General features: G+C 37.3%; 2 protein-coding genes across 2 annotated transcripts; both read left to right on the top strand.

The window, feature by feature from the left end:
- Positions 1-9,652: 9,652 nt before the first annotated feature.
- On the top strand, positions 9,653-11,018 carry LOC131691629 (ubiquitin carboxyl-terminal hydrolase isozyme L5). The gene is made up of 2 exons (XM_058978167.1): positions 9,653-9,946; positions 10,008-11,018. Exons 1-2 carry the CDS (start codon positions 9,871-9,873, stop codon positions 10,907-10,909), a joined length of 978 nt encoding a protein of 325 aa, XP_058834150.1. The 5' UTR covers positions 9,653-9,870; the 3' UTR covers positions 10,910-11,018.
- A 695-nt stretch (positions 11,019-11,713) lies between these two features.
- On the top strand, positions 11,714-13,221 carry LOC131692393 (queuine tRNA-ribosyltransferase accessory subunit 2). Its single transcript, XM_058979410.1, has 3 exons — positions 11,714-11,921; positions 11,983-12,938; positions 12,997-13,221. The coding sequence occupies exons 1-3, from the start codon at positions 11,805-11,807 to the stop codon at positions 13,208-13,210; spliced, it is 1,287 nt and encodes a 428-aa protein (XP_058835393.1). The 5' UTR covers positions 11,714-11,804; the 3' UTR covers positions 13,211-13,221.

Here is a 13,221-nt window from a genome sequence, read left to right as displayed (position 1 = left end):
TATTTGCATCAACTTTGCACTCCCTCGCAGAAGTTTGTTTAACAAACGTCCCACGCTGATCCACTTTGCTCGGCGTTTTGTTGAATGTAGGGTTAGTTTTTTTGCTAAGGGTGAAACCAGAGTGGGCGCGATGCGTAACGCGACGCGATGCGATGCGAACTGCGCGCGATTTCCAACGCGAAATGATAGCCAGAGTGAACGCGACTGGAAGCGATGGCCATATGCGTTATACGTAAACAAAAGTTGTGACGTGTCAAACGGATTGCGAGTTGAAAAGTTTCTATGAAAATAGGCTCAGACGAAAAATATTTCATGTTCGAAGGCGTACGCGATTTCTTTTTAAAAATAAAGATTTTTAAATTCATCCGATCCATAGGAAAAGAGGAGGATACGGGGAGTATCACCATGTACCAATATGTGCTAAATGATCCATACAAATGTACCCGTATGAGCATTGAAACGTTCGATTACAATTTAAGTCATATTGAAGTTGTTCTTACTTAAGAGTGGGCCAACGTTATTATAACTCCAAAAGAACCACAAGATAAGCTTAGAATCACGCTAAAGTAATGCTATACCCCTACCTTCCCCGTCGTAGTATATCTTCACGAATTTCGGAACAATCTGCCCTCAAAAATGATGTTGAGTTTGTAGAATACCACAAATTAATTCTACAATCCCTACGTTCTATCGTGACAACATATTAGCAAAATGTCATAAACTGTTTTTGGATTGAATTATTAAATATTTTTATTTAAACATCAATACAGTGTAATATTTCTAGGTTTCAGGCGTTCAACGCACTATCCTACACGTTTCGCAGTGGAAGATCTACGGCCGCTGAAATCGTTAAGGCACTATGGATAAAGCTTTAGCCAATTCATATGCCATTGCCAACCCAACATTTATTTAACCAAAAAGCGCAAGATTTCTGGATTTTGTGGAATTTCCCCCATTGTTGTGGCAAGCATAGTCGAGTGCAATGTCCACCACACTCTGGGACAATGTTCCACAACTACAAAAAGGTTTTTTGTAGTACTTGATGGAACCGGGACAACTAGGTATTCCACCAGATAGTAATTTCCCCGGAACAAACATATTCATGCCATATGTTTTCCTAGCTGATGAAGCTTACCTGCTGTTAAAACATGTTTTGCGACCATTTGCTCGACGAGATATCACTGTTTCAGAAGAATATTTTAGCTCAAGACATTCAAGAGCAAAGAAATCGATCGAGTCTGCTTTCGGGGCAATAAATGCTAAATGGAGACTGCTATGAAACCAATCGAAAGGAATGACCGTAGATATTACCAAAGAATCAATGTTGCCCATTGTTATCATTGATAGGGAAGGATATAGAGGTGTTATTAGCGAGGGGGAAGATTTCTTACAAAACATTCCTACACATAATCCTGTCTATTGTAGCACAATTCGAAATCGAAGCTTCTCTGGGGTATCTAATTTCTTTACATGGGTAGCAGGCTATCAAAGAAAGCTTCATCTTCATCCCTGTCGCGAGATGAAGCTTTCTTCGAGCAGTTCTAGCTTCCTCTGCTCAAACTCTAGAAGATGTTCTGCTTGAGCGTTCTTTTCGTTGCTCTTTTTATATCGTTTGGTGGGAAGCGGGACAGGAGCACTTGATGATCGCCCAGTGGAGCTATCAGCTGCCTCGAATGCTTCTAGTTGACTAGTTGGGATTTCCAATGCCTCGACGTTCTCAAACACTTTGCTTTGCGGCTTGAGATTGCCGCTTGAGATTGCCACTTGTTTGCCGGGGCTTCATTTGTTGACGCAAAAGGTAGACTTTTGAAATGCGGTCAGCTAGAGGAAACGATTTAGTGGCCAGCATCCCCGGATCTCAACACCGGCAGCTTACGCAGTTCGTGACCAAAAGTGTCACGCAAGTTTGTACAGCTTTTCTTTGCAACATCACCTGAAATTTAAAAAAATATAGGCTTTAGAACCAGTATAACATTTCAGAAAAATCAACTCGGTCACTCACAGTACCCATTAAAAGCAATTTAAAAATTGTTCATGAATTTTACTTACCAAGTATTCCCAATTCATCCGAAGCATCTTTCCAACATTGGTCCACAAGTTTCCGGGAATGGTGGGATTGTTGGTCCCACAGCGCACACCTTTGGAAGACAGGTCCAATGAGTGCTGCGACATCGGCAAAAACATCCTCATCCGTCATAGTGAAATCAAATTTTGAAATTGATCGCCTCATTTCGCGCGAAAAACCTGTGCATGTACTGGTTGGTCGCGCATCGCGCAAAAAATCGCTTGGCGCATCGCATCGCGTCGCTTCCACTCTGGCATATACTGTATTATTTTGCAGGAATCAAATGAACGGAGCTCGTTCGCGCGTCGTCGCGCGATGTGTCAAAAATCGCTTCGCATCGCGTCGCATCGCGAATCGCGTTCACTCTGGCATCCCCCTAAGACAAGACGCGACAACTGGCTTTTTATTTTTGGTTTTCTTGCTATTTTCGTGCCCTGCTGAATAATTTATGACAGTTGACTGTATGCGGCTAGCGATGTTGGCAGTGCAGCCAATTTCTTTTTCATATTTGGATGTGTTCTAACGCACAATGTCCGTTTCATTAACAAACATTTCGTCATATCGAATACTATATGTTTCTAGCAAATCTGGCCAGCATAATATCATGAATGACCGCAAGAACAAAACTAACATTCATAAATATAATCGACTCATCCTTCCGCCATCTTGCCATGTGAACGACTCGTCAAAGAACAGTCTGCAGACTACACACTTTTTATTTAGTAGATTTGCATAAAAACGTAGAATCACTGGATAATGACTCGACATCTCTATATGTTGCTTTCTTTTTATACATAGGTCAGTGACATTCTAATCGAGAATAGTAAATTTAAAGATTATAAATACGCTAACACGCTAACGTCACAAATATACAAACAAATACAAATGTTCGAAAAGATTTTGCTTGATATGAATTCTATCGACAGGTATTCGTGAAATCGATCGGAAGGAAACACACACACACACACACACACATATATTATATATATATATATATATATATATATATATATATATATATATATATATATATATATATATATATATATATATATATATATATATATATATATATATATATATATATATATATATATATATATATATATATATATATATATATATATATATATATATATATATATATATATATATATATATATATATATATATATATATATATATATATATATATATATATATATATATATATATATATATATATATATATATATATATATATATATATATATATAAAAATGGTGAACAAATAATTGATATGTCACGTCTTTATTCAAATATTCAGCGTTATTTGATATCAATTCATAAAGGCGCAAATCATTTATTTAGAATTTGGGAAAATTGTCTCACAGCTATATCACGTCAATGCTATAATTTTTAGACGATTCAGGATGTTGTTCTAAAGCAACATTGCGCATTTAAGTGTTAAATATTTACGCTGCAAAATTAACGAATTCCAATTATTTTATTAGGCAACTTGCACTGATCATGATGCCAACACTGCGAAATGAGCCCTGTGGTAACGAAAACAGTATCCCATTAGTCAAATTCGAAGACGGCATTTTGGCTCCACGCTGGCTCCAGAAATCGCTTATTAGTTGTCTAACAGCGATACCACGTTTTTTTGAAATGTCTGTAGAAGAATAACTAAAATGTCTGTAAAAGTCTGTAGATGGTTGTGTAAATCCTAGTTACACTAAAATTTTACTTTAAAAATAGATTGAAAGTAGAATTCTATTGTGAATGAATCACTCGTATTCGAAAACAGTTATTCTAGTGCAATTTTACTAAACATTATTACCCTTTTAAAAGTCTGTAGATTTCTGGCTACGTCTGTAGAAGACATCAAAAGTCTGTAAAATACAGACATGTCTGTAAATCTGGCTGTCTTGTCTTAGGTTTTTTGTCGGGTTTTGACCAGCCTCCTGGCAACCCTATACCAACATATGGAGTTTGACAGCGACCTACATATATGGAGCGTTATAGCTATAAAGCCCCAAACAAAGAATTTTGTTCGGCGCTATGCACAATATTGAAGCATTCCACACGACGTTTTGCATCTTGCGGGATGATTGGATACCATATCATTCAGAAAATCGGCACTTAGTAACCAAATACAGCTTTTAGTGATTCGATCCAAAATTATTGTTTTGATTTTCATGGTAGTGATGCTGGCTGTACAGAGACGCCATCCTTGACAGTGGGCTGGTTTTGACGTCTTACACGCAGCGCAAAATACATTGCACGCAACGCAAAATACATTATGAATTGCTATTTTGATGGAAAGAAACGCAGTTTCGCTGATTTTCAAAAGCGCGTCACAAGTGACCTGCTCCTAGAGTTATATTGAACACAATAAATATCTTTCCAAATAACATTGTAAGATACTAACACGGACATGAAAAATGAAGCCTACTGTGAATCGCTATACTTATTCTGCTTGTTTGCATTGTATGACGTCATGTTCGTTTGTCTCCGGATTTTGACAGTACCGATAAAAGTACTTTCGCTGGTCTATTACTATAGAATTCTATGCAAATCATTTCACTCACACGAATGGGTGGTTTGTTTTCATCAGCTGTCCTATACAAAACTGTCATCTAATTTGTATATTTGAAATAGCTAGTCTAAAGTATTTATAATGGTGTTGAAATGCTCTATGTCGCTGTAAAACTTGTTCCGGAGTCGTACAATAGAGTACTTGACAATCTGTAACTGTATTAGTGTGTTCAACGATTTGTTTTCCTCCACCTGTCATAATTTCTGATAGGTGGAGGAAAACAAATTGAAAAAAGCTTTTCGGTCAGATTATTTTCATGGTGGGTCCAACCCAACCGGTATTGTAGTCTCCGAAATAAGTTTCGTAGTGACACAGAGGATTTAAAAACTACAAGGGGCAGCCCTATGGGGTTGCACGAGGTGTAGACGTAGGACTATACTACTTAAGGTTGGACAGAGAATGCGCAAAATTTGCAAACGAAAAAAGCAGTTTTTTTCCACACCGTACGTCAGATCTTCATAAAAATCAATCAGCGTATGTAGAATGTTGTTACAGTACTGCTGATTGATTTTTATGAAGATCTGACATACGGTGTGGAAAAAACTGCTTTTGTCGTTCGCGAATTTTACCCTTTCTCTGTCCAACCTTAATGTAAAATATTTATTTTCTTATTACATTGATAGTAATAATAACCCAACAAACATTAGGAGCTGAACTATAAGACTACGTGTTGATTTAAAGTAGATTAAAGGTTATGTAAGCTGAATAAAACTTTCGCTGAACTATTTGAACATTAACAGTTTATTCAGCCTATTTAAAATCCAGTATTCGCCAGTTCCAACTAGGCTGAACTATACTGCTAATAAATGTAATAGCGACAATATTAAAGCTTTTATTCAACCATCTTAATTAGACTGAATTGCGAGTTGAATAAACGATGCTGTTACCAATAGTATTACCTTTAATCATTAAGCTGCACTACATGTCTTCAAAAGGTTGTTTCTACCTTTACATTTGCCTTTATACCACCTTTGACTTTTAGCTGAATTATGTGTTTAACAAAGGTAATTGTAACTACTACCAAAATTGGCGCGATTAGCAAATCATGAGGAATGGCAACCGACCTGGGTTCGAGTCCCAATACACACACAATTTTTTTTTACTATTAAGTGAAGGATTTTTTTATTATTTCGGTATATTCCAATTGAGATGTTTTGCATATATTACAGTTAAGGAGCAATAGATCAATAAATGAATAAAGAAATAAAGAAAGTTTATTTAGTTTTTTTATATCTACTGAGTTCTCACCACGGGAAATACACGATTTACAGTTTTTCAATGTACAAGCTTACCAAATCATACGCGCCCTCGTTTATGTAAATTTACCTTTTAATTCGAAACGGCCTGTTTACTTGTGAAACATGAATATTCTCATATTGAACACAAGAGAAACTTTTTGTTCCAACGTCGCTATAAATTTTTGACACCAGCATTGTTACCATGATTTTTTTCTATCCATCGTCTTGCAAACAAAGGTACAATGAAATGATTATTCACGCTGGCGAACTTAGTTGATATAAATAAATAAACTATTGAATTCGAACAGCGACTTCCGCTTACAAAAAAAATCACAATGGAAAGAAAATCATTTGGCAGGGAGTGGTAAATAAATTGAGGAGATTGCCACCTTAGAATTATAAATGACTTCAATCCATCATTCAGTTACCATCACTTTCGTATAACACCCATTTTTACTTATCTAAATGTTTTGTGACAACCATAAATCCTCACCTTGGAAACAAAAACGACTATAATCAACATTTTTGAAATAAATAAATTATCTAATTTAAAGTTCCCGAATGTTCTAAAAATTATTAATTAAAAAAAATTAAATAAAAAAATTATCGTAGGTTGGGATTCAAACCCAAGCCGACTAGGTTCACTCAAATCTATAGAAGGCTACTGTAGCCTTTGTACAGACTCTATTCAGCAGCCTAGACTTGTCGGTACATCGGTGAAATCTTAAGCATTCGATGTATGCAAGATTGGTGCAGACAGTAAGGTAAGTGCTTAGTATTCAACAGGTTGCTGGTTCGGATCCAGGTACGTGATATGATATCCAACAAGGTAATACAATTTTTCTCTAACTGTAACGTAACACTAATAAAAAAATATAGCTTCCAAAGAGATTTATGGCGTGTGTAACTTGAAATAAATGTCTTTTTTAACAATTTTCCTATGATAATTCTCTCAGCTGAATAGCGGTAACGAAAAGGTTTATTGATAAAGCTGAACTGTGGTTTTCTTCAGGCTGTATACGTGCTGAAGAATTGTTCTTTCATGTGTCTTAATCAGACAAGCTGAATAAATTCTCCAAATCCCGGATGTTTAAGCGTGGAATAAACGATATATGATTACACGTATACTTCCAATGTTCAGCTAGAGCTGAATAAAGCAACTGTTAAAACGTTTATAAAACCGCGAAATGTTTGTTGGGAAATCAAACATATTTCTTACTTATGGTTTATCACAACCAATCAACATCGAATATTACATATTGAACCAAACCTTCTTGGTTATCAGGTCATTTCTTTTGTAGTAGGTGATCGAATCCGATTAAACTTATTTAAGAAGATCTCAGATATAATCACATTTCATGTATAGACCAAGCATTCTAGTTATATTTTGCCATTATTGTAACTTTCCTAGAGTACGCATACAAATATAGAGAAGGTCTTAATCATATATCGAAACTATACATATACAAGAATCGAAAACAATTTTGTATATGGACAAGATGCGTTTTTGCAACGGTTTTTCAAGTGGCAGTGTATTCATTCATAAATAGGCTTTGTAGTATGTACCTATTATACTACTATAGGCTGAGTGTAAATGAATCTATGAATTGATCGAACGTAAATAATAAACTTTCGTTGTGCAATTTATTAGATCTACCTACCTACGCATTCGCCTCAAACATTAGCACAAAGCAAAATGAATCAACGCTGATGATGATGGATAGAGCGAAAGAGACAACTAATACCACGATACTATGTTAACCGTGTTTGCAAATGGAGCTCGCATGTACAAACTATTTTGTGTACGAATAATTATACATAAAAGTGTGCTGGAAACGAGCACAACACAAAAGATAGCATATGGACAAGCTCATTCGCATTCACTGGGTAGCGTTCCTCCACAGGCAGTGTAACTGACTTCTAAATCAGCAACACTGGCTGTGGAAACACACAGCGCAGTGATCTGCTTCGCCTGCTGTTCAACAGGCAACTGAGCTGCTCTGGCGAAATCCGTCCGTTTAAATAGTCGATGATGATGTAATTCATAGAAGCGTAGCGCGCTAGGTACACAAATCTGTCGTGCTGGACTAGGGAAGCGCTATCTTCTGTGTGTAAATGCGCGATATTTTGACTAGTTTGTTCATTATTTAAATTTTTAATGCCATGATATCAAAAATCTTTGGGTTTATCTATTGGAATCTATTCTTAGAAGTATTTCGGGGCGATATGCGCAAAAAAATTGAAAATTTATCGTGAGATGGCTGAATTATATTCGTTTAAAATTGGACCACTTTTCGTTACATACCATTTTTGTAGAATTTGCAACGTGCACCCCTATATCGAAAACAAAGACGTAGTCCTACGTCAAAACACCATTACAAATACTTTGGGCAAGCGATTTCAAATATATCAATTGACTGACAGATTTACATGACAGCTGGAGGAAAACAAACCCCCAAGTAGTGTGAGTAAATTCATTTGCATAGAACTCTATACTGGTTGGTCAGGTTCCATCATGAAAATAATTCGACCGAAAAGCTATTTTCGATTTGTTGTCCTCCACCTATGACAGGTGGAGGAAAACAAATCGTTGAACACACTAATACAGTTACAAATTGTCGAATACTCTATGTTGCTCTATAATTTTACAAAAAACATTATAATTCTCGACAAACATATGATTACGGCTTAAAAGCCAACTGTCAAAATTCTCTTTGAAAGGAAATTCCAGACAAACCATTACTGGCTAAACACAGTTCATAGCAATGAGGTATATATATAGGTGTGGTAGAACACACGGTTTGCTAGTGTTGGCAACCAAAAATATGTAAACAATCCAGAAGCACAACGGGTCGACGTCATAGCGTTCACACGATTCAATGGGAGCGGAACGAACGGTATGACGAAAGCAAGTCGATTTATTCTGCGATCACTCACACCACTCATGTAAGATTCATCTTACGAATACCAAAGTGCCATCTTTGCCATACCTGTATATACTGCATTGAGTTCATAGCAGTTAAGGTTCAAGTTACCTTTTTTGAGCATGTGTTAGTTTTGAACGCTGGGTAGTATGGGTAGGAAAAATTGTGTTCAGCTTTGCCACCGGATTATACTTTTAAACCTTTCCAAAACTCTAAAAGAAGAATATCAGCCGATTTATCAGATCACAACGATTCAAATCATACAAAATAGCTGCTGGAAAAACTATCGGTTTCGCTAAATGGTGCTTTTGAAAAAGCGGCTGTGATTTTTTGTCACACTACCACACCGTGCTGGGGTACGCAACACAACAGCGCAAAGAAAAAACCACAGCCACATTTTCAAAAGCACCATTCAGCTAAGCTGATGGCTTTTCCGGCAGGTATTTTGCATGAATTGAATCGTGATGATCTAATAAATCGACTGATATTCTTCTTTTAGAGTTTTGAAAAGGTTTAAATGTATAATCCGGTGGCAAAGCTGAGCACAATTTTTCTTACGCACACTACCAAGCCTTGAGGTAACTTGAGCCTTAATGAAAGAGAAAACTTTTTTCTTTTGTTTACTACCAACATCTGTGATTGGCGAGTAACGGTTTGTCCAGAATTACCTTTCAAAGTGAATTTTGACACTTGGCTTTTAGGCCGTAATCGTATGTTTGTCTAGAATTGTATAATATTTTATAATTTTATAATTTATTGGAGTTGTCTTCAAATCTGGCATCTCTGGGCGGGTGTGCAGATAAATGTATCCCATCATTCATAGCGCAACCTTGCATCTGCATGATGGCAGATGAATAAAATGTCATTGTCAAAAAATCGCAAACTCAGAATCAGAAGCGTTTGTAGTCATTTTTTGCTGGCAAGAATTTTAATTCTTAATACTTCTTAATATCAGATTTTCTTTATGAGATCTGCTTTACTTGGATTTTTGTGTAATCGATCAAATTATCGTCTTCTGGAAAATTTTCACATTAACTAAATAGTGTTTCCCAATAAAAGAATATGGCAGACAGTGCTGGAGAATGGTGTTTAATTGAAAGTGATCCTGGTGTATTCAGTGAGCTGATCCGAGAATTCGGTAGGTTATGGAACGACCGGCGTAATTTATTTAACATAAATTTAATGAATTTTTTGTGTAGGCGTTGAAGGAGTTCAGGTGGAAGAATTGTGGAGTTTGGATGAAGAACATTTCAAGAACTTGGAACCCGTCCACGGATTGATCTTTCTTTTTAAGTGGGTCAAAGATGACGAGCCAGCGGGATCGATCGTTCAAGATAGTCGTCTGGAGAAAATTTTCTTTGCCAAACAGGTAATCAATAATGCTTGCGCGACTCAAGCGATTCTCAGCATTTTGCTAAACTCCAAGCACTCGGACATTCAACTCGGTTCGACGTTATCCGACTTCAAAGAATTTTGTATTTCGTTTGATGCGTACAGCAGAGGATTAGCCTTAAGCAATGCATCGCAGATTAGAACGGTGCATAATTCGTTTGCCCGTCAGACGTTATTTGAGATGGATAACAAGCATACTAACAAAGACGAAGACGTTTTTCATTTTGTCGGTTACGTACCGGTGGATGGACGGTTGTACGAATTGGATGGTCTTAAGGAAGGTCCGATTGATTTGGGAGCCGTTGGCGCTGGTGAAGACTGGATTAACGTAGTTCGCCCAATTATCGAAAAACGCATTCAGAAGTACAGTGAAGGCGAAATCCATTTCAATTTGATGGCGATTGTTTCTGATCGGCAGCAGATTTACCAGCGTCAAATTGATCAACTGCTGCAGTCCAGCGGAGATGATGAGATGGAAACCGACACTAAGCAGAACGAAATCACTAGACTGCGCCTCCTTATTGAAGACGAGATTGCAAAGCGTAAACGTTATAGGGTGGAAAACATTCGCCGAAAGCATAACTACTTGCCATTGATTGTCGAATTGCTTAAGATTTTGGCGCAGAACGGGCAACTGATGCCTCTGTATGAGAAAGCGAAACAACGGGCAACCGAGCGGGAGTCTGGCAAAGCGGGAACACAGAAATAAGTTAGCAGTGGAGAGAAACATGAATTCTGTTGAATACTACTGGAGACATGTATCCGTAGTTAGTTCTAAGGACGGTAATAAAGCAAACTTATTCTGTAGTACCGTGGTACACCAATTCTTTTTTTTCAATGTTCCAAATTTCAATATCAGAATAAATGTGGTACTAGATGTACAATAGTTGTAACTGACTATGACGAGTGCACTATTTCATTGTATTGCGCATTTAGTGAAGGCAGGAGACGTTGATGTTTTACACAGCCGCCTCTTTTAAGTCTATAGCTTTAGTCCGCAAATCCCGTGTGGATGACAAGACTATCGCTCATCTTGCTGCTATATAAACCGCGATTGTTACACAGGGGGTCCAACAAACATTTTTATTTGTGTTATAACTCCGTTTTTTTGTATTTTCCGATGCACGTGAATGAAAACTAGTTTAACGGCCAATTTCTTCACTGGATGAAAACCGGTTTTCACTAAAAACTAGTTTTCAGGTTGCTGGTGACCAATCAGCCAGTTTTCCTCCAAGTGAAGAAATTGCCCGTAAGAAATTCAGTTATCATGGGATACCTTCTCTTAAATCATCTTAACCGTAGTCATTTTGTAGCGGGTTAACTGTCAGAGATTCGGAATCCTGTGGCAGAATCCATTTTCAAGTAAGATCGATAGTGTCGAACAATGTTACATTTCCTTAAAAATTAATTATAATAGCTCTGATGTTTTATTGTGCACTTCACATCAAATTAGAGTTAGACTATCGTAAAAGTGTGCATTTTGCTCATGTGCCCGTTTGAAATGTTATCGTAGTTTTTAGGTTGATTGAGCGTAAACATAACTTTTTTATCCTCGTGTTGGAGCGTACTAGTTTTGTTAAAGGGAAAAAAGATAGAACCACGCGATGAAATATGCTCTGGAGAAGGTGACAAAATGTTCCGGTCGGATCGGTACCCTAAGTGGTATTGACAGGTTGCCAAATATCAACCTACGAACACCGGCACTGGTACTACATTCCAAGGTACGATGCTTTAATGATTGTCATTACATTTATTAATCTCCACATTGAAAAACAAATTCAGGGCGGCAGCATACCTCATCTTTCGAAAGAAGTCCTCCAATACATGAACTTGGAGCCCACAGTTATCCAATACTCTCTGGCAAACACAGAAAACATGGAGGAAGCAATCAGAGCTTCAGGAAACGGTATCTCTTATTTCGTTGCACAACCGGAAATGATTTCATTGCTAACCCTCCAGGATCCGGCAGAATTTTGTCAACCAAATTTTCACGAGAAGGACCTCGTACCAATCTACTGTAGAAGAGGAAGGAGAAATTTCACTGTCGAACAGTATATGGAACTTGTGGAAGCTTTCCAGCCGGACGTGTTCGTTCCACTTTTTGATGGATATACCGACGAGATCAGTTCTAAGAAACGTGTACAGAAATCGGTGGAAAGGACGGAAACCTTGGTGGAGCAGTTTTTGGAAGAACGTAAAAAATCGGGCAAACTTGGACAATCAACTATTCTAGCTCCACTAGTTGGTGGTTACAACATTAATCTAAGAGAAAAGTACAGCAAATTCATATCCCGATTCGAGCATGATTTTAGTGGGTACTTAATCGCTGGCCTTCATTCAAATGGTTCAACAGCTTCTAAAATAGAACAAAAATCTTTGTTGGAGATTGTCTCCAAAATATGCGAATTATTGCCATCGGGAAAACCCCGTTTCGCTTTCGGGGCTTTTAATCCTAATGCCATTCTAGAGATGATAAGTTGCGGAGTTGATGTTTTTGATACAAGCTATCCTTATCTCAAGACACAACAACATCGTGCGCTGGTTTTCAGTTTCAATGTGGACGAGAAGGAGGTAGATGATCGGGAAACCGAGCTAGACTTGACAGATTCTCGATGGGCGCAAGATTTCACTGGATTCGTAAGTTCGTGTGCATGTTTAGCGTGCACTAAACACACGCGGGCTTATTCACAACACCTTTTCAACACACGGGAGATGCTAGGACCAATTTTGCTTATGATGTAAAATTCTTATTTTGAATATTTTAGCGTTTACGTTTACCTTGTATCTTTATTCCAGACATAATCTACATCATTTCTTCGAGTTCTTCAAAGTTATCCAGAAACACGTTGTCAACGATACGTTACCAGATTTGCAGAATCATTTGAAAAAGCAAAAGTTAGTTCCCTATGAAGAGAAGGAAGCATCTAAAGATTCCAAAGCGGATGGTAAATTTGTTAAGTCAACAGAACTAAATCCTGATGAGTTACGACCGAAAAAGCTTAAAATATAATGAATGAAACA

This window comes from Topomyia yanbarensis, chromosome 3, assembly GCF_030247195.1.
Source record: "Topomyia yanbarensis strain Yona2022 chromosome 3, ASM3024719v1, whole genome shotgun sequence".
Taxonomy (NCBI): domain Eukaryota; kingdom Metazoa; phylum Arthropoda; class Insecta; order Diptera; family Culicidae; genus Topomyia; species Topomyia yanbarensis.
The sequence above is the reverse complement of the archived record's forward strand: the minus strand, read 5'-3'. Positions and strand labels throughout refer to the sequence as shown.